The sequence below is a fragment of the Oncorhynchus gorbuscha genome, linkage group LG03 (genome assembly GCF_021184085.1).
Source record: "Oncorhynchus gorbuscha isolate QuinsamMale2020 ecotype Even-year linkage group LG03, OgorEven_v1.0, whole genome shotgun sequence".
NCBI classification, from domain to species: Eukaryota; Metazoa; Chordata; class Actinopteri; order Salmoniformes; family Salmonidae; genus Oncorhynchus; species Oncorhynchus gorbuscha.
In genome coordinates, this window is record NC_060175.1 from 38564157 (window position 1) to 38584068 (window position 19912).

The following is a 19912-nucleotide window of genomic DNA, read 5'->3' on the forward strand; positions in this document are numbered from 1 at the left end:
AGGGTGAGAATTAGGTTTATGTATAGTTTTAAGGTGAGGAGCTAGAGTTAGGTTTAGGGTTAAGGTTAAGTTTTCGGTTCAGGTTTAGTGTAAGGGTATGGGTTAGGTTTAGGAGTTAGGGAAAATTGGATTTTGAATGGGACTGAATTGTATGTCGCCACAAGGTTAGCTGTACAAAACTGTTTGTGTGTGTGTGTGTGTGTGTGTGTGTGTGTGTGTGTGTGTGTGTGTGTGTGTGTGTGTGTGTGTGTGTGTGTGTGTGTGTGTGTGTGTGTGTGCGTGTGTGTGCGTGTGTGTGTGTGTGTGTGTGTGTACCGTCTGTCCTCAGACACAGGGGGGAGACACAAGGGGGCGAGGAGCATCTGTTCAAAATACCCAGCATGCATTATTCATGAGTGAGTGTGAGTTAGAGAGAGTTCTAGTTTGTTACAAACCCAGAGGATTGCTCTCTCTGGGACCAGCACTGTCTGTGTTGAGATGTGTGAGTTAGAGAGAGTTCTAGTTTGTTACAAACCCAGAGGATTGCTCTCTCTGGGACCAGCACTGTCTGTGTTGAGATGTGTGAGTTAGAGAGAGTTCTAGTTTGTTACAAACCCAGAGGATTGCTCTCTCTGGGACCAGCACTGTCTGTGTTGAGATGTGTGAGTTAGAGAGAGTTCTAGTTTGTTACAAACCCAGAGGATTGCTCTCTCTGGGACCAGCACTGTCTGTGTTGAGATGTGTGAGTTAGAGAGAGTTCTAGTTTGTTACAAACCCAGAGGATTGCTCTCTCTGGGACCAGCACTGTCTGTGTTGAGATGTGTGAGTTAGAGAGAGTTCTAGTTTGTTACAAACCCAGAGGATTGCTCTCTCTGGGACCAGCACTGTCTGTGTTGAGATGTGTGAGTTAGAGAGAGTTCTAGTTTGTTACAAACCCAGAGGATTGCTCTCTCTGGGACCAGCACTGTCTGTGTTGAGATGTGTGAGGTGCATTTATGTACCCAACAGCGTTGGGTTTCAGTGTCAGTCTGTTTCTAATGTGTCTGTGTTGTGTGGTAATATTTATCCTATATGCATATCATATATACCTCACATGCGAATCGTAATAAGACTAAGCTATTAGCCTATTAAAATGTTTATCTGACTCCATAAGATGAATAGCAATATGCATTAGACTACAGTTGAGTTACAGAAATAGGCAATTCTATTTGCAGGAGGCCTTTTGATAGGCCGTCATTGTAAATAAGAATTTGTTCTTAACTGACTTGCGTAGTTAAATAAAGGTTAATAAAATGTTAAAAATAACAAAATTCACAAATATCTGAGAATGGAATTCTAAATACAGGTGCATTTAAATACTTTGAAAAATGAATTATTACATTTACAAGGCATAAGCTTAAACTAGAAAGCATTTCAAGGCATTATTTGTAAGTCGCTCTGGATAAGAGCGTCTGCTAAATGACTTAAATGTAAATGTAAAATTATTCTAAGCATGATCACAGAGGGAGAGAGAGAGAGAGACAAGGAAACCATGGCTTGTGCCTTGGCCCATAGCTCATGGGAGAGGGAGAGACAAAGAAATACAGTTTATATCTCACCACAGAAAGTCAGGGGGGAAAAGAAAGACCCTTTTACAACATCTGAGTTGTTTGGATTCAAAATCTGAACTGTTGACCAATAGTATTACTGTAAAGTTAACCTCCAATCAGATAGGACTACAGACCTGTAAAGACAACAACACCTCAGCTTCTCGGAGGTGTGACAATGGGAGTTGGCAAGATCAAAACAGAGAATGCTTGCATACAGTTGATAAGTCAACGTCTGCTTAATAAATCCTTTCTGTTCAGGCAATGCTGTCCTTTGAGTCCTGAAATGAAATGATAATGGACGTAAATGTAAACATGTCCATTGTGTTTTTGTGTCTTCTGGCGGCAAAGCAATATACCCAATTTGCATTGCAGCCCTCCAGACCTCAAGAAAGAGAGAAAATGTGTCCCCTTAGCCCCAGGACAAAATGAGTCTGACACCCCCTGGTGTACATCAATTCAGTGTGTAGTTCACACTTTCAACACATGGTGGCACCCTCGCACTGTATCTAATTTAGCTCTTCATCTAGCAAGGGTTACCAAACTTTTCCGCTCAGGCCCCTTTTCCAGTCATTGGGGAACATCAAATCAAATTTTATTGGTCACATACACATGTTTATCAGATATTATTGATTGTATTACTGTTAATGATATCTGGAAATGTGCATGTACACCCTAGCCCAGTGGTTCTTAACCTGGGTTCGATCGAACCCCAGGGGTTCAGTGAGTCAGTCTCAGGGGTTCGGCGGAGGTCAAGACACACATCCGACTCATATGATTTGTGATGACACGCCCCGCTTGGCCATCATTGGCTGCAGGTGATCACGCTACAACGCTTGGCCTATCTGTGCTGCAGGGAATTTGGTGTGCCCAGTAGTCTACTTGTGACTGTCGTGATGGTATGTCTTGTGATTTCTTTCTTAATATTTGAATCCTTTCATACTTACTATGTCGAGCAAAAAAATGAAAGTGGTCGGACGAATATGTACAGTATGGATTCACATGTATAACGGAACGTGATGGAAGTCAGCGTCCTAACTGCATGATTTGCAATGCCAAGTTGAGTAATTCTAGTCTAGCACCGGCAAAACTAAGAACACTTCCTTAAGCTGCATGGAGATGGAAAATACAAGAACACAGCGCTCGCTGAATTCAAGGTGAAGAGAGCCAGATTTGATGTAAAAGCTACTCTGCCTGTTCTCGGCTTTGTACCCATCAACAAACTGATCCTCACAGCATCGTACGAAGTTGCTTACCTGATCGCAAACCAGGGCAAACCACACACCATTGGTGAAACACTCATAGAACCAAAATATTGTAGTGGAATGTGTGAACTATGTGCCAACTAGTGCTCTGAGGCACCACATCTTCAGTGAGCTGTGTAAAGAAATGGGCTCTGAATTCGAGGTACTTCTGTACCATTCTAACGTTCGGTGGTGTCCCGGGGACAGGTGCTGAATCGTGTTTTTGCCGTGCGTGTGGAATTAGCCCTGTTTTTGCAAAAGCACCAACATTGTCATGCAGATTGCTACAAAAATGAGTTAATTCTCATTTTAGCGTACATGGCTGATATCTTCGAAGCTCTCAATCATCTCAATCAAAAGATGCAGGGCGGTGGAGTCAACATCATCGAAGTGGAGGAAAACCTGAAGGCTTTTCAAAAAAAGCTACCGTTATGGAAACGACGAACAGAGCACAATAACTTCGCAAACTTTCCCCGGCTGGACGACTGTGTAAGTAAGATCAAAGATGTATCTGGAATCGGAGACATTTCTGTACCTGCGGAACTGAAGCAAGCAATTGTCACACACTTAGATGAGCTTCCAAAGTCTCTCGACGGATACTTCCCTACAAGAGAGTCATATCCAGCATGGGTGAGACAGCCGTTCACGTTTAGTGTTGAGACAACAGATGTCGATGATGAATACCTCGATGAAATCATTGAAATTCAGCAGAGCCAGGTTCAACAGCAACTCTTCAGAACAACAACGCTTTCAACATTTTGGTGTCAACGAATGGTAACGTACCCTGTTATTGCTAAGAAAGCTCTCGAGATTTTCATACAATTTGTTACAACATATCTTTGCGAGCAATCCTTTTTGAGGATGCTGGACATAAAAACGAAGAAAAGGAAGACTTTTTTGCGAAAATGACATGAGAGTGGCACTTACCAAGGTGAAGCCGTGCATTTCTGAACTGGTCTCTGAAAGGCAACAGCAGAAGTCACACTGATTTGCAGTAAATATTCATTATTATGTTTTTGTTTTTGTGTGAAAATCATGTTTTGATGATTTTGTTCTTTAAACACAATGATGTTACATTTACATTTAAGTCATTTAGCAGACGCTCTTATCCAGAGCGACTTACAAATTGGTGCATTCACCTTATGACATCCAGTAGAACAGTCACTTTACAATAGTGCATCTAAATCTTAAAGGGGGGTGAGAAGGATTACTTATCCTATCCTAGGTATTCCTTAAAGAGGTGGGGTTTCAGGTGTCTCCGGAAGGTGGTGATTGACTCCGCTGTCCTGGTGTCGTGAGGGAGTTTGTTCCACCATTGGGGGGCCAGAGCAGCGAACAGTTTTGACTGGGCTGAGCGGGAACTGTACTTCCTCAGTGGTAGGGAGGCGAGCAGGCCAGAGGTGGATGAACGCAGTGCCCTTGTTTGGGTGTAGGGCCTGATCAGAGCCTGGAGGTACTGAGGTGCCGTTCCCCTCACAGCTCCGTAGGCAAGCACCATGGTCTTGTAGCGGATGCGAGCTTCAACTGGAAGTCAGTGGAGAGAGCGGAGGAGCGGGGTGACGTGAGAGAACTTGGGAAGGTTGAACACCAGACGGGCTGCGGCGTTCTGGATGAGTTGTAGGGGTATAATGGCACAGGCAGGGAGCCCAGCCAACAGCGAGTTGCAGTAATCCAGACGGGAGATGACAAGTGCCTGGATTAGGACCTGCTCCGCTTCCTGTGTGAGGCAGGGTCGTACTCTGCGGATGTTGTAGAGCATGAACCTACAGGAACGGGCCACCGCCTTGATGTTAGTTGAGAACGACAGGGTGTTGTCCAGGATCACGCCAAGGTTCTTAGCACTCTGGGAGGAGGACACAATGGAGTTGTCAACCGTGATGGCGAGATCATGGAACGGGCAGTCCTTCCCCGGGAGGAAGAGCAGCTCCGTCTTGCCGAGGTTCAGCTTGAGGTGGTGATCCGTCATCCACACTGATATGTCTGCCAGACATGCAGATGCGATTCGCCACCTGGTCATCAGAAGGGGGAAAGGAGAAGATTAATTGTGTGTCGTCTGCATAGCAATGATAGGAGAGACCATGTGAGGTTATGACAGAGCCAAGTGACTTGGTGTATAGCGAGAATAGGAGAGGGCCTAGAACAGAGCCCTGGGGGACACCAGTGGTGAGAGCGCGTGGTGAGGAGACAGATTCTCGCCACGCCACCTGGTAGGAGCGACCTGTCAGGTCGGACGCAATCCAAGCGTGGGCCGCGCCGGAGATGCCCAACTCGGAGAGGGTGGAGAGGAGGATCTGATGGTTCACAGTATCGAAGGCAGCCGATAGGTCTAGAAGGATGAGAGCAGAGGAGAGAGAGTTAGCTTTAGCAGTGCGGAGCGCCTCCGTGATACAGAGAAGAGCAGTCTCAGTTGAATGACTAGTCTTGAAACCTGACTGATTTGGATCAAGAAGGTCATTCAGGGAGAGCTGGCCAAGGACGGCACGTTCAAGAGTTTTGGAGAGAAAAGAAAGTTGACGCACGGTTCATTTTGTGCACCAGTAAAATATATACCTATGTTTTGAACTTGAAAAAAATCCTAATTTATTTTTCCAATTAAGGGTTCGGTGAATGCGCATATGAAACTGGTGGGGTTCAGTACCTCCAACAAGGTTAAGAACCACTGCCCTAGCCCATCTACTGTTGCTAGCCCCAATTCTGACTTGTGCTCTGATATCTGCTTCACTGATTTCTGCTCTCTACCTCTCTCAAAGAGTGCAGTGTATGAAGTCAGAATATCTGCTGTCTCGGCCACTGCCTGTCACCAAGGGAGTACCCCAAGGCTCAATCCTAGCCCCCACGCTCTTCGAAATTTACATCAAAAACATAGCTCAGGCAGTAGAAAGCTCTCTCTTCCATTTACATGCAGATGATACAGTCTTACACTCAGCTGGCCCCTCCCCGGATTTTGTGTGAAATGATCTACAACAAAGCTTTCTTAGTGTCCAACAAGTTTTCTCTACCCTTAACCTTGTTCTGAAAACCTCCAAAACAAAGGTCATGGAGTTTGGTATGAAGAATGCCCCTTTTCCAACAGGTGTTATTACTACCTCTGAGGGTTTAGAGCTTGAGGTAGTCACCTCATACAGTTACTTGGAAGTATGGTTAGACGGTACACTGTCCTTCTCTCAGCACATATCAAAGTTGCAAGCTAAAGTGAAATCTAGATATGGTTTCCTCTATCGTAATCGCTCCTCTTTCATCCCAGCTGCCAAACTAACCCTGATTCAGATGACCATCCTACCCATGCTAGATTACAGAGACATCATTTATAGATTGGCAGGTAAGGGTGCTCTCGAGCGGCTAGATATTCTGTAACATTCGGCCATCAGATTTACCACCAATGCTCCTTATAGGACACATCACTGCACTCTATACTCTATACTCCCCTGTACACTGGTCATCTTCGTATACCCGTCGCAATACCCACTGATTGATGCTTATTTATAAAACCCTCTTAGGCCTCACTACCCCCTATCTGAGATATCTACTGCAGCCCTCACCGTTCTGCCAGTCACATTCTGTTAATGTTCATTGGTAGGCTGCCAATGCCTTTTGGTAGGCTGCCATTGTATATAAGAATTTGTTAATAACTGACTTGCCTAGTTAAATAAAGGTTAAATAAATAAATGATTATTGCGGTTGTAGCGAAATGTTTGTGTTTCTACCTCCAACAGTGCAGTAATATCTAACAATTTCACAACAATACACACACATTTTCAGTAAAGGAATGGAATTAAGAATATATAGATATTTGGACAAGCAATGTCGGAGTGGCATAAACTAAAATACAGTAGAATAGAATACACTATATACATACGAGAAGAGTAATGCAAAATATGTAAACATTACTAAAGTGACTAGTGTTCTATTATTAAAGTGGCCAGTGATTTCAAGTCTATATACAGTATGTAGGGCAGAAGCCTCTAAGGTGCTACTGATGGCTGTTTAACAGTCTGATGGCCTTGAGATAGAAGCTGTTTTTCAGTCTCTCGGTCCCCGCCTTGATGCACCTGTACTGACCTCTCCTGGATGATAGCGGGGTGAACAGGCAGTGGCTCAAGTGGTTGTTGTCCTTGATGACCTTTTTGGCCTTCCTGTGACATCGGGGGCTGTAGGTTGTTCAATAATAAGCTATAATAGGCTATAGATGTTGAGTGAGCCCCCCGGGTGCAATCCATGTTTATTTCTATGGGCACAAACTGTTCACACCCCTCTTGTTGGTGGAGAGAACATTTTGCCATTTTAAAACGACTGATGTGTATTAATGTGATATTTGAGTGACTCAAACATTACAATAAAATCTATAGGCAAAAGAACGCTAAAAGCTAAATAGCTAAATAAAAAGGTAGCTTACATGGGCTAGTTGATCTGGAAATCTCTGACAGGTTGTAAATAAATAGCTCTCTAAGGTCTGCAATGACATGACAAGAGGAAAACTGATGATGCACCACACAATTTTGCAATTGAACCTTGTGCATTCTGCTATTACAACTTTCAAGAGTATGTTGAAAGCTGGAGTGAGTTTTGGGAACCCGCCCCCCAGCTTGCGAATCACTGCTCTAAGGCAGGTAGCATCGACTAGATTTACTATTTGTTCTTGAGCGGATGGTCAGGGGGCAGGAACATAATTACAAATCATGTGTAGACTGCATATTGACATCAAGCATCCCAAACAGATCATTTCAAACCTTGCTTACATTTGTATACAATCACATACAGTACCTTCAGAAAGTATTCACACCCCTTGACTTTTTCCACATTTTGTTGTGTAACAGCCTGGATTTAAAACGTATTAAATGTTGATTTTTTTGTCACTGGTATACACACAATACCCCATAATGTCAAAGTGGAATTATGTTTTTAGAAATGTTAACAAAGCTGAAATGTCTTGGGTCAATAAGTATTTAACCTCTTTGCTATGGCAAGCCTAAATAAGTTCAGTATTACTGTATGTAAATTAAATATTTCTGTATTTCATTTTCAATACGTTTGTCATGATCCATCTCTCTGTCCTTTCCACCCCTCCTTCTCCCCCTCTCCATCTCTCTGTCCTTTCCACCCGTCCTTCTCCCCCTCTCCATCTCTCTGTCCTTTTCACCCATCCTTCTTTCCCTCTCCATCTCTGTCCTTTCCACCCCTCCTTCTCCCCCTCTCCATCTCTCTGTCCTTTCCACCCCTCCTTCTCCCCCTCTCCATCTCTCTGTCCTTTTCACCCCTCCTTCTCCCCCTCTCCATCTCTCTGTCCTTTCCACCCCTCCTTCTCCCCCTCTCCATCTCTCTGTTCTTTCGACCCCTCCTTCTCCCCCTCTCCATCTCTCTGTCCTTTTCACCCCTCCTTCTCCCCCTCTCCATCTCTCTGTCCTTTTCACCCCTCCTTCTCCCCCTCTCCATCTCTCTGTCCTTTCCACCCCTCCTTCTCCCCCTCTCCATCTCTCTGTCCTTTTCACCCCTCCTTCTCCCCCTCTCCATCTCTCTGTCCTTTCCACCTGTCCTTCTCCCCCTCTCCATCTCTCTGTCCTTTTCACCCCTCCTTCTCCCCCTCTCCATCTCTCTGTCCTTTTCACCCCTCCTTCTCCCCCTCTCCATCTCTCTGTCCTTTTCACCCCTCCTTCTCCCCCTCTCCATCTCTCTGTCCTTTCCACCCCTCCTTCTCCCCCTCTCCATCTCTCTGTCCTTTTCACCCATCCTTCTTTCCCTCTCCATCTCTGTCCTTTCCACCCCTCCTTCTCCCCCTCTCCATCTCTCTGTCCTTTCCACCCCTCCTTCTCCCCCTCTCCATCTCTCTGTCCTTTTCACCCCTCCTTCTCCCCCTCTCCATCTCTCTGTCCTTTCCACCCCTCCTTCTCCCCCTCTCCATCTCTCTGTTCTTTCGACCCCTCCTTCTCCCCCTCTCCATCTCTCTGTCCTTTTCACCCCTCCTTCTCCCCCTCTCCATCTCTCTGTCCTTTTCACCCCTCCTTCTCCCCCTCTCCATCTCTCTGTCCTTTCCACCTGTCCTTCTCCCCCTCTCCATCTCTCTGTCTTTTCCACCCCTCCTTCTCCCCCTCTCCATCTCTCTGTCCTTTCCACCTGTCCTTCTCCCCCTCTCCATCTCTCTGTCCTTTTCACCCCTCCTTCTCCCCCTCTCCATCTCTCTGTCCTTTTCACCCCTCCTTCTCCCCCTCTCCATCTCTCTTTCCTTTTCACCCTCCTTCTTTCCCTCTCCATCTCTCTGTCCTTTCCACCCCTCCATCTCTCTGTCCTTTCCACCCGTCCTTCTCCCCCTCTCCATCTCTCTGTCCTTTTCACCCCTCCTTCTCCCCCTCTCCATCTCTCTGTCCTTTTCACCCCTCCTTCTCCCCCTCTCCATCTCTCTGTCCTTTTCACCCCTCCTTCTCCCCCTCTCCATCTCTCTGTCCTTTCCACCCCTCCTTCTCCCCCTCTCCGTCTCTGTCCTTTTCACCCCTCCTTCTTTCCCTCTCCATCTCTCTGTCCTTTCCACCCCTCCATCTCTCTGTCCTTTCCATCCGTCCTTCTCCCCCTCTCCATCTCTCTGTCCTTTCCACCCCTCCTTCTCCCCCTCTCCGTCTCTGTCCTTTTCACCCCTCCTTCTTTCCCTCTCCATCTCTCTGTCCTTTCCATCCGTCCTTCTCCCCCTCTCCATCTCTCTGTCCTTTCCATCCTTCCTTCTCCCCCTCTCCATCTCTCTGTCCTTTCCATCCGTCCTTCTCCCCTCTCCATCTCTCTGTCCTTTCCATCCGTCCTTCTCCCCCCATCTCCGTCTCTGTCCTTTCCATCCGTCCTTCTCCCCTCTCCATCTCTCTGTCCTTTCCACCCCTCCTTCTTCTCCCCTCTCCATCTCTCTGTTCTTTTCACCCCTCCCTTTCCCTCTCCATTTCTGTCCTTTCCACCCCTCCATCTCTCTGTCCTTTTCACCCCTCCTTCTTTTCTCTCCATCCTGTCCTTTTCACCCCTCCTTCTTTTCCTCTCCATCTCTCTGTCCTTTCCACCCCTCCTTCTCCCCCTCTCCATCTCTCTGTCCTTTCCACCCGTCCTTCTTTCCCTCTCCATCTCTCTGTCCTTTCCACCCCTCCTTCTCCCCCTCTCCATCTCTCTGTCCTTTTCACCCCTCCTTCTTTCCCTCTCCATCTCTCTGTCCTTTTCACCCTCCCTCTTTCCCTCTCCATCTCTCTGTCCTTTCCACCCCTCCTTCTCCCCCTCTCCATCTCTCTGTCCTTTCCACCCCTCCTTCTTCCCTCTCCATCTCTCTGTCCTTTTCACCCCTCCTTCTTTCCCTCTCCATCTCTCTGTCCTTTCCACCCCTCCTTCTCCCCCTCTCCATCTCTCTGTCCTTTCCACCCGTCCTTCTCCCCCTCTCCATCTCTCTGTCCTTTTCACCCCTCCTTCTTTTCCTCTCCATCTCTCTGTCCTTTTCACCCCTCCTTCTTTCCCTCTCCATCTCTCTGTCCTTTCCACCCCTCCTTCTCCCCCTCTCCATCTCTCTGTCCTTTCCACCCCTCCTTCTCCCCCCTCTCCATCTCTCTGTCCTTTCCACCCCTCCTTCTCCCCCTCTCCATCTCTCTGTCCTTTCCACCCTCCTTCTCCCCCTCTCCATCTCTCTGTCCTTTCCACCCCTCCTTCTCCCCCTCTCCATCTCTCTGTCCTTTCCACCCCTCCTTCTCCCCCCTCTCCATCTCTCTGTCCTTTCCACCCGTCCTTCTCCCCCTCTCCATCTCTCTGTCCTTTTCACCCCTCCTTCTTTCCCTCTCCATCTCTCTGTCCTTTCCACCCCTCCTTCTTTCCCCCTCTCCATCTCTCTGTCCTTTCCACCCGTCCTTCTCCCCCTCTCCATCTCTCTGTCCTTTCCACCCCTCCTTCTCCCCCTCTCCATCTCTCTGTCCTTTTCACCCCTCCTTCTTTCCCTCTCCATCTCTCTGTCCTTTCCACCCCTCCCATCTGTCCTTCCTTCTCCCCTCTCCATCTCTCTGTCCTTTCCACCCCTCCTTCTCCCCCTCTCCATCTCTCTGTCCTTTTCACCCCTCCTTCTTTCCCTCTCCATCTCTCTGTCCTTTCCCCCTCCTTCTTTCCCCTCCATCTCTCTGTCCTTTCCACCCGTCCTTCTTTCCCTCTCCATCTCTCTGTCCTTTCCCCTCCATCTCTCTGTCCTTTCCACCCGTCCTTCTCCCCCTCTCCATCTCTCTGTCCTTTCACCCCTCCTTCTTCCCTCTCCATCTCTCTGTCCTTTCCACCCCTCCTTCTTTCCCTATCCATCTCTCTGTCCTCTCTCCCAGGTGCTGGGAGTAGCCTGCACCAGAAATGCTCCACTGCCAAACACCGCATTATCTCCCCCAAATTAGAAGCAAAGACAGGGACAGGGGATGGGACTGGGACAGGGACAGGGTCTGGGACAGGGTCTGGGACAGAGGTGCAGAACAGTGATGTGTCTGAGGGGCAGACAGAGCCCAGTCCTGGAGTGGGGGCCAGGAGCAGAGGAGGGGGGGAGAGGAAGAATGGAAGGTTGCCCAAACCCTCCCTGCTTCCCCAGAGCAGCATGGAAGTTTCCTCCACATCCACCAATCAGGTGGAGGTTCCTGACACCACACAGAGCTCCCCACTGTCAATCACCAGCGACATTACTGCAGACAGTCCCGCCCTCGGCCTGGCCAGCACCCTATCACAGAGCTCTGCTGCTGTGTTCATGTCCGAGGTTGCCACGGTAACAGGGGATTCCGTGTACACCACAGAACACGCCCAGCTGATTGGCTCCACCCATGACACCACCACCACTGGGATTCTACTGGCTGTTGCCCCAGACACCCAGCGCTTTGAGTTCCCTGGGCGGGGGGGGTTAGGAGAGGAAGGGGGGGAGTTGGTCCTCTCCAGCAGTCTGGATGCTGGAGGTTCTGGAGTCAACCTTCTTGAGACCAGCATGAACTTTGACCCAGACTGCTTCCTCAACAACCCCAAGCAGGGCCAAACATATGGGGGAGGAGGGGGTAAGGCCGAGGAAGGTAGCTGTAATAGTGAGGGGGGGCTCCGCTGCTCTCCACAGTCACTAACGGCTAACGGCTATTTATTCAATGCCACGCTCGTAAACATCAAGACCGAAGATACTCCCCTGGAGCAGCCGCTGGATAATCAGAGCGGGTACGCTGGCGAGGGGACGGGCCTGAGCCCTAGCACCACACTGGAGCAAATGGACTTCAGTGCTGTGATGTCATCAGCCTGCGCCCAGAGCTTGGCACAGCAGATACACCAACACTCCCCCAGTCTCTTCTTGCAGGCCTCCCCTAAGACCCCCCTCGCCCAGGCCACCCAGCCCCAGATCTGTGCCTCTGAGACGGGCCAGAACTCAGGCGAGACCCAGGCTTATCTGGGCCTATCTACTATACCACAGACTGACTCTACAGGCACCAACGGAGACCCTCACACTTACCTCCACCAACCCTCACCAGACCAACATGGCCACAGTGAGGAAAGCAGCCAGGTGGGTCTAGTGGGGCTGGGTAGCTTTCCTGTAAGGGGGCAGGAGATGAGAAAAGACCAGCTGAGCACCAGAGGACCTGGGAAGGTGACGTCCCCAGAGAAAGAGACACAGAAGAGGGCAGAGTTACTCCTCAATCCTGGGGAACAGCATGAGGCCTACAGAAACAACACTGGTGTTGGGAGAGGTGGAGATCACTACCTACAGCCAACAACCAAGAGTGGGGGAGTAGAGGGAGGACAAGAAATAGGAGAGAAATATATTTTCAGTAACGGGGTCAGAGATGCAGGAGTTAACAGCTCAGTGGTGGACAGTCCTCAGTCTCTAGCTGGAGCAGCCATGGAGGGGGGGTTGTACAGCTCTACTCTTCCCCAGCCGGGTGTAGGTGAGGCTGGGGGAGCTGAGGGGGCAGGCGGGGGCATCAGCCTGGAAGGCTTTGAGGCATCGTTTGGGAATCAGTTCTCTGACCTCATCAATGACTTCATCTCTGTTGAGGGGGGTGGAGGGGGCGCGGTGGCTGGGACAGGAGGCAGTGCACTCTACACCCCTGCTCTGATGCCCCAGGAGGAGGTTGGAGAGGGCCAGGAGGCAGGAGCAGCCCCCATTCAGGGTTCAGAGGTGGAGCAGGGACCTCTGAGATTGCTGCCAGAGACGGGGAGGCTTTTTGGGGTGACAGACTACTCCCCCGAGTGGTCTTACCCAGAGGTGAGTCACTAGTACCTAACCCTTAACCTCTGACCTCTTACATCTTGAAGCCCAACTTCCTATTCCCTAGCTTCTGAATTGATATATCACCCAAAGTAGCTGCATAGACATAGAAAGTAGTGTATAGATTACACTAGTATACATGAACTATCAGCAACCATATAACTCATAAGGCTTATAAGTCTGTCTGTACGCAGTAAGAGTCTGACGTAGATCCTCTGAGACATTAATGACCTGAGACACACACACACGGTCTGTGGCTCAGCATTGATGTCAGTGCCCAGTGGGAAGAGGGTCAGACTGAGACTGGGGACACACTAAGAAAGAGAACATACAGAGTGGCGTCATCCCCTTGGACGCTTTGACACACACACAACATCACTGCATGTGACTGTGTGTCTTTGTTTCAGGGTGGGGTGAAGGTGTTGATAACAGGTCCCTGGCTGGAGGCCAGCAGGGAGTACAGCTGTCTGTTTGACCACATCAGTGTCCCAGCTGCTCTCATACAGCCAGGAGTACTGCGCTGCTACTGCCCTGGTAACACACACACACACACACACACACACACACACACACACACACACACACACACACACACACACACACACACACACACACACACACACACACACAGCAAACTACTTTCTCATCCACACACTCTATTACTAATCCCAACCCATGTGTGTGTGTGTGTGTGTGTGTGTGTGTGTGTGTGTGTGTGTGTGTGTGTGTGTGTGTGTGTGTGTGTGTGTGTGTGTGTGTGTGTGTGTGTGTGTGTGTGTGTGTGTGTGTGTGTGTGTGTGTGTGTGTGTCTTAGCCCATGAAACAGGTTTGGTGATGCTGCAGGTGGCTATGGGTGGGGATGTGATCTCTTCCTCTGTGGTGTTTGAGTATAAAGCTCGAGACTTGCCCGCCCTGCCCTCCTCACAACACGACTGGTTGTCCCTGGACGGTAAGTCAATGTTTGTGTGTGTGTGTGTGTGCGTACATGAGTGTATACCATCCTGCAACCCACTGCTGGTGTGCTTCTGAAGCTAAGCAGGGTTGGTCCTGGTCAGTCCCTGGATGGGAGACCAGATTCTGCTGGAGGTGATATTAGAGGCACTCTTCCTCTGGTCCCCCCAAAAATATCCCAATTTGCCAAGGCAGTGATTGGGGACGGTGCTGTCTTTCAGATGGGACGTTAAAAGGGGTGTCCCGACTCTCTGTGGTCACTAAAGATCCCATGGCACTTATAAGAGTAGGGATGTTAACCCTGGTATCCTGGCTAGGGTGTCCACCCCCAGTGCTCAGAATGACTGAAATCACATGTAGATTATGGTCATTCATCTTAATGGAACATGCAACTCCTGTAATGAAGCAACCAATACAATGTAATTTGCCAAAATGCAATCTGCAGGAAAACACCATTCTAAACAGTGCACCTGATGCATGTGGGACAGAGTTTTAAATCTCTTTTAGATTCCCCCTCTTTCTAAGTTTCTAAAGATGTGACAACTAGGCTGGGTTGATAATATGACTAGGATTGTGCCTTTGGCGTCTGGACAACAAAAGAAAGTTGATATGAAAACCAATGGAACAGGAGAGAAATGCTAGTTTCAATGGCATAAAATAATTTCCTCCGTGTTTCTATAAGGTAAGACATGCCTCATAATTTGAAGTAAAACATTCAGGTTTCAAACAATTAAGTATATGTTTTCAAAATCCATACTGCCTCCGGCTCACATTGCAAAGTGGTAGAGGACGTGCTGATAGCCTGCCTACCTTTGTGTATTCATTTGAATGGTGAATAGGAAGCGTGCTTCAATTATCAGTTGAGAAATAAAAATAGTAGCTCTTTTTAATCGTGGCCATCAAAACTATTTTGAACACACGATTGCATATAGAATTGTTGCCCAATGACCCGGGCTTATAAAAGCCCATTTCACTCCAACAGCATCGAGCAGAGGAGCTACAGCAGCTCCAGCACTGTCTGACCAGCTAACAGAAACCCTGGTGCGCTGTTTACGTGCATACGTCCCACTCTATGACAGATGTTATGATGTCTTATGTAGCTGTGATGAGGAATCATCTTCTCAGATAATAGTACCAAGGGTGAAACAGAGTGAGGGATCTCGTCCTCCTCTTCTGAGGAGGAGTAGCGAGAAGGATCGGAGGACCAATGCGCAGCGTGGTAGGTGTCCATAATGTTTTTTAATCAAGACAATAGAACACTGGAACAAAACAACAAACGATGACGTGAATATACAAAACCGAAAACACGGAAAACAAACACCCACAACCCAAAAGTGAAACCCAGGCTACCTAAGTAAGATTCTCAATCAGGGACAACAATTGACAGCTGCCTCTGATTGAGAACCATACTAGGCCGAACTCAAAAACCAACATAGAAAAACAAACATAGACTGCCCACCCAACTCACGCCCTGACCATACTAAAACAAAGAAATAATAACAGAACTAAGGTCAGAACGTGACAGACAATTTACTGTTTTAAATCAAATCAAATTGCATTGGTCACATAGACACATTTAGCAGATGTTATTGCGGGTGTAGCAAAATGCTTGTTTTCCTAGCTCCAACAGTGCTGTAGTATCTAACAATACACACCAATCTACAAGTAAAACAATGGAATGGAGAAACATATAAATATTTGGATGAGCAATGTCGGAGTGGCATTGACTAAAATACAGTAGAATACAGTATATACATATGTGATGAGTAAAGCAGTGTTATAATTATTAAAGTGACCAGTGATTCCATGTCTACAGTATGTATATAGGGCAACAGCCTATAAGGTGCAGAGTTGAGTAACCGGGTGGTAGCCGGCTAGGGATGTAATATATTTCTACAGATTTGGGTTCCTGCATGTAATATAGCATTTTTGGTGTGTTGCTGATCATGCCATAGGTTTGATGGGAGATTCCACCATGTTGTATGGGGGCCTGCATTTACACGTCACATAGGGGACAGGAATAGGGACAAGGGGTGTTTTGGGACCAGATACACTCTCTTACAATCTCTCTGAGTGAGTGTTGAGTCTGAAAGTGTGGATTCCACATAATGACAGAAAATGTAGAGGCCTGTTTCAGCACCATGGACAGCACCACTATACGAGAGCCACTGGCTGGAAAAATGTCATTATTCTCCATAGGCGAGACATTCTACCACTATGCCTGATGGGACTTGTTCATTTGAGCCTGTGATACAGTACCAGCTGAAAGTTTGGACACATCTATTCAAGGGTTTTTCTTTATTTTTACTATTTTCTACATTGTAGGATAATAGTGAAGACATCAAAACTATGAAATAACACATGTGGAATAATATATTAAAAGTGTTCAAACAAAATATATTTTAGATTTTAGATTCTTCAAAGTAGCCACCCTTTGCCTTGATGACAGCTTTCCACACTCTTGGCATTCTGTCAACCAGCTTCACCTGGAATGATTTTCCAACAGTCTTGAAGGTGTTCCTACATGTCATGAGCACTTGTTGGCTGCTTTACCTTCACTCTGCGGTCCAACACATGCCAAACTATCTCAATTGGGTTGAGGTCGGGGTTGTGGAGGCCAGGTCATCTGATGCAGCACTCCATCCCTCTCCTTCTTGGTCAAATAGTCCTTACACCGCCTGGAGGTGTGTTGGGTCATTGTCCTGTTGAAAAAACAAATGATAGTCCCACTAAGCACAAACCAGATGGTTGTGGTAGCCATGCTGGTTAAGTGTGCCTTGAATTCTAAATAAATCACTGACAGTGTCCCCAGCAAAGCACCGCCACACCATCACACCTCCTCCTCCATGCCTCATGGTGGGAACTACACATGCAGAGATCATCATAGCCTGGTTCTTTTCTAGGTTTCTTCCTAGGTTTTGGCCTTTCTAGGGAGTTTTTCCTAGCCACCATGCATTGCTTGCTGTTTGGGGTTTTAGGCTGGGTTTCTGTACAGCACTTTGATATATCAGCTGATGTAAGAAGGGCTATATTTAAAAAATGATTTGATCTGTTCACTTACTCTGCATCTCACAAAGACACGGCAGTTGGAACCAAAAATCTCAAATTTGGACTCATCAGACCAAATGACAGATGTCCACCCGTCTAATGACCATTGCTTGTGTTTCTTGGCCCAAGCAAGTCTCTTTTTCTCTTTGTCCTTTAGTAGTGGTTTCTTTGCAGCTATTCGACCATGTAGGCCTGATTCACACGGTCTCTTCTGTGTCTGTTACTTGAACTCTGTGAAGCATTTATTTGGGCTGTAATTTCTGAGGCTGGTAACTCTAATGGACTTATCCTCTGCAGCAGAGGTAACTCTGGCTCTTCCTTTTCTGTGGCAGTCCTCATGAGAGCCAGTTTCATCATAGCGCTTGATGGTTTTTGTGACTGCACTTGAAGAAACTTTCAACGTTTTTGGCATTTTCTGGATTGACTGACCTTCAATGTCTTATAGTAATGATGGACTGTCGTTTCTCTTTGCTTATTTGAGCTGTTCTTGACGTAATATAGACTTGGTCTTTTACCAAATAGGGCTATCTTCTGTACACCACCCCTACCTTGTCACAACACAACTGATTAGCTCAAACACATTAAGAAGGAAAGACATTCCACAAATGAACTTTTAACAAGGCCCACCTGTTAATTGAAATGCATTCCAGGTGACTACCTCATGAAGCTGGTTGAGAGAATGCCAAGAGTGTGCAAAGCTGTCAAGTCAAAGGGTGGCTACTTTGAAGAATCTCAAATATATTTTGATTTGTTTAACACTTTTGTTTACTACATGATTCATATGTGTTATTGTATAGTGTTGATGTCTTCACTATTCATCTACAATGTAGAAAGTAGTAAAAATAAAGAAAACCCCTGGAATGAGTAGGTGTGTCCAAACTTTTGACTGGCACTGTATGTTTTATACTGCAGCCTCCAGGGAGCCTTTGTGTGGGGGACATAGGTATGGCCTGTGTATGACTGCTGTCATGTGAACTGAAATTAAGTTTTGAAACACCTGTTGGTCATAGGCTTAAGACCCTTGTTTTATGTGATTGCTGTGTGTTTTGTTGTTTTTCACCATGTACAACATCCTGACAATTATTGAATGACAATAAGGTTTCCTGAATGTATGAACCTCTAAGTAGTTACATTTTGTTTGCTACTCAATTTTCCCTCTCACACAAACATTCACTCTTGCAAACAATAGTCTGTGCAACAAGGTGCTGTAATTATTCAATGCCTGTATAGTTCAGGGGCGTGTGTGTTTCATCTCGTTCGCTCCAGTCTATGTGATAGATACGCTATTGTGGCCTGTGCTATCGCCCGCAATGCAGAGAGAGAGAGAGAGAGAGAGTGTGTGAGAGAGAGGGAGAGAGAGAGAGAGAGAGAGAGAGAGAGAGAGAGAGAGAGAGAGAGAGAGAGAGAGAGAGAGAGAGAGAGAGAGAGAGAGATATGGGGGAGGGGCAGTGCGGCAATGCGTCTACAGAAAGACGCACTGCTGCGGTCCACATAAAGAGAACACTCGCATAATGTTTTGTTACCTTAACGGTCTGTTTTATTGCAGCTAAATGTAAACCGTAATGGGTCTTCACCAGGTTCCGCTCACATAGGATACACAAAGCGGAATAGCAATAGATTTTAGAGCGTTTTAGAGCGCTGGAGGTGGGATTAATAGAGCAGCCATCTGTGCATAGTCGCTCCCAGCATAATCTCGACAGATTGACCGAATGAGAGAGAATGAGAGAGAGGCGTAGCCTCGGCAGCCTAGTTTAAACCTGTTTCAATGGTCGGTCGCCCCATATTGAGGCTCGTTGTCATAAACTAGCCTACCAAAATTGTACAGTGCACCAAAGAGATCAAATATCAGAATGATAGAGTACGGCTACCCGGGCATATTTGCATTAGCCTACTCACGCCTGCTTGAATTCACACTCGTCTCTCCACTGTGCCTTTGTTTGAAAAGCGGCCAGTCAAGTTATTCTACTGTCTCTGACTCTTGTGATTCGTTTATTTTTCTCCCACGGATGATGACCGAGACACCAGTAGCTCGTGGAACTCCCCATGGTTAGATTTAACTCCGGCGTCTGTTTCCCTGCGGCGCAATTAGAATGAACGTCTGCCCTGTTTACGCATCTCTCACGGTTTTAGGGGAGAGAAACGGCGCGAAATGGGAGGGGAGGGTAGAGACTCTCTCTCTCGCCTCTTCCACTTTGTTCTATTGATGTTGCATGGTAGCAAGCGTCGCACACCTCAAACTAAAAGGGAACTGTAAAACAGAAGAAGAAGGACAAAGAGAGCGTCAGAGAAACTATTTGAGCTTTCCGGTTAGTAGCCTTATCTATTATGTGAAAACGAAATAGAAAATAGACTTTTAGCTGTTGTCGGTGTTTTGTGCATTTACCTCGTAATTGGTGTTGAAAATGCAAGAGCCACAGAATGTCTCGGAGGTTGAGTCTGGACTGGAGCGATTTAGAGGATTTTAGTTTATCCTATTATTCACTTTGGCTACCTGACTGTGGTGTTGATAGTAGGCTATGTCTGCCTATGCATGCTCGCATCATCTCGAAAGTCGTTAGTTGTGTGTGTTTACATTGCTTTCATTGGTCATTACAGATGATATACCTTGTGATATACCACAGCCAACACAGTCCAGGTCAAATTCCCTCATCTTGCGGCACAGGTATTAAAACGTGTGTAAATGGCTAACCCCTGTATATTATGTTGTGTAACTTGGCTGGCCTGGTAGCACAATGACTAAGTAACTAAGTAACACGTGTGCTGTGGAAGAGCTGCTCTCTCTCGCTCTCTCTCTCGCTCTCTCTCTCTCTCTCTCTCTCTCTCTCTCTCTCTCTCTTGCGCTTTGTCTCGCTCTCTCTCTCTCTCTTTCTCTCTGAATAAATCAACCTCAAACA

The 19912-nt window shown here is 47.1% G+C and overlaps 1 protein-coding gene across 4 annotated transcripts in view; it reads left to right on the forward strand.

Annotated features, from left to right (window-relative positions):
* LOC124031352 (calmodulin-binding transcription activator 1-like) overlaps positions 1-19912 on the forward strand; it is a 152903-nt gene that overhangs the window by 119026 nt on the left and 13965 nt on the right. For all 4 annotated transcript variants that reach the window (XM_046342464.1, XM_046342463.1, XM_046342465.1 and 1 more), the window contains exons 8-10: positions 11119-13016; positions 13427-13553; positions 13834-13968. In XM_046342464.1, the coding sequence (XP_046198420.1) occupies positions 11119-13016; positions 13427-13553; positions 13834-13968 (2160 nt within the window). The remainder of the gene's footprint in view (positions 1-11118; positions 13017-13426; positions 13554-13833; positions 13969-19912) is intronic.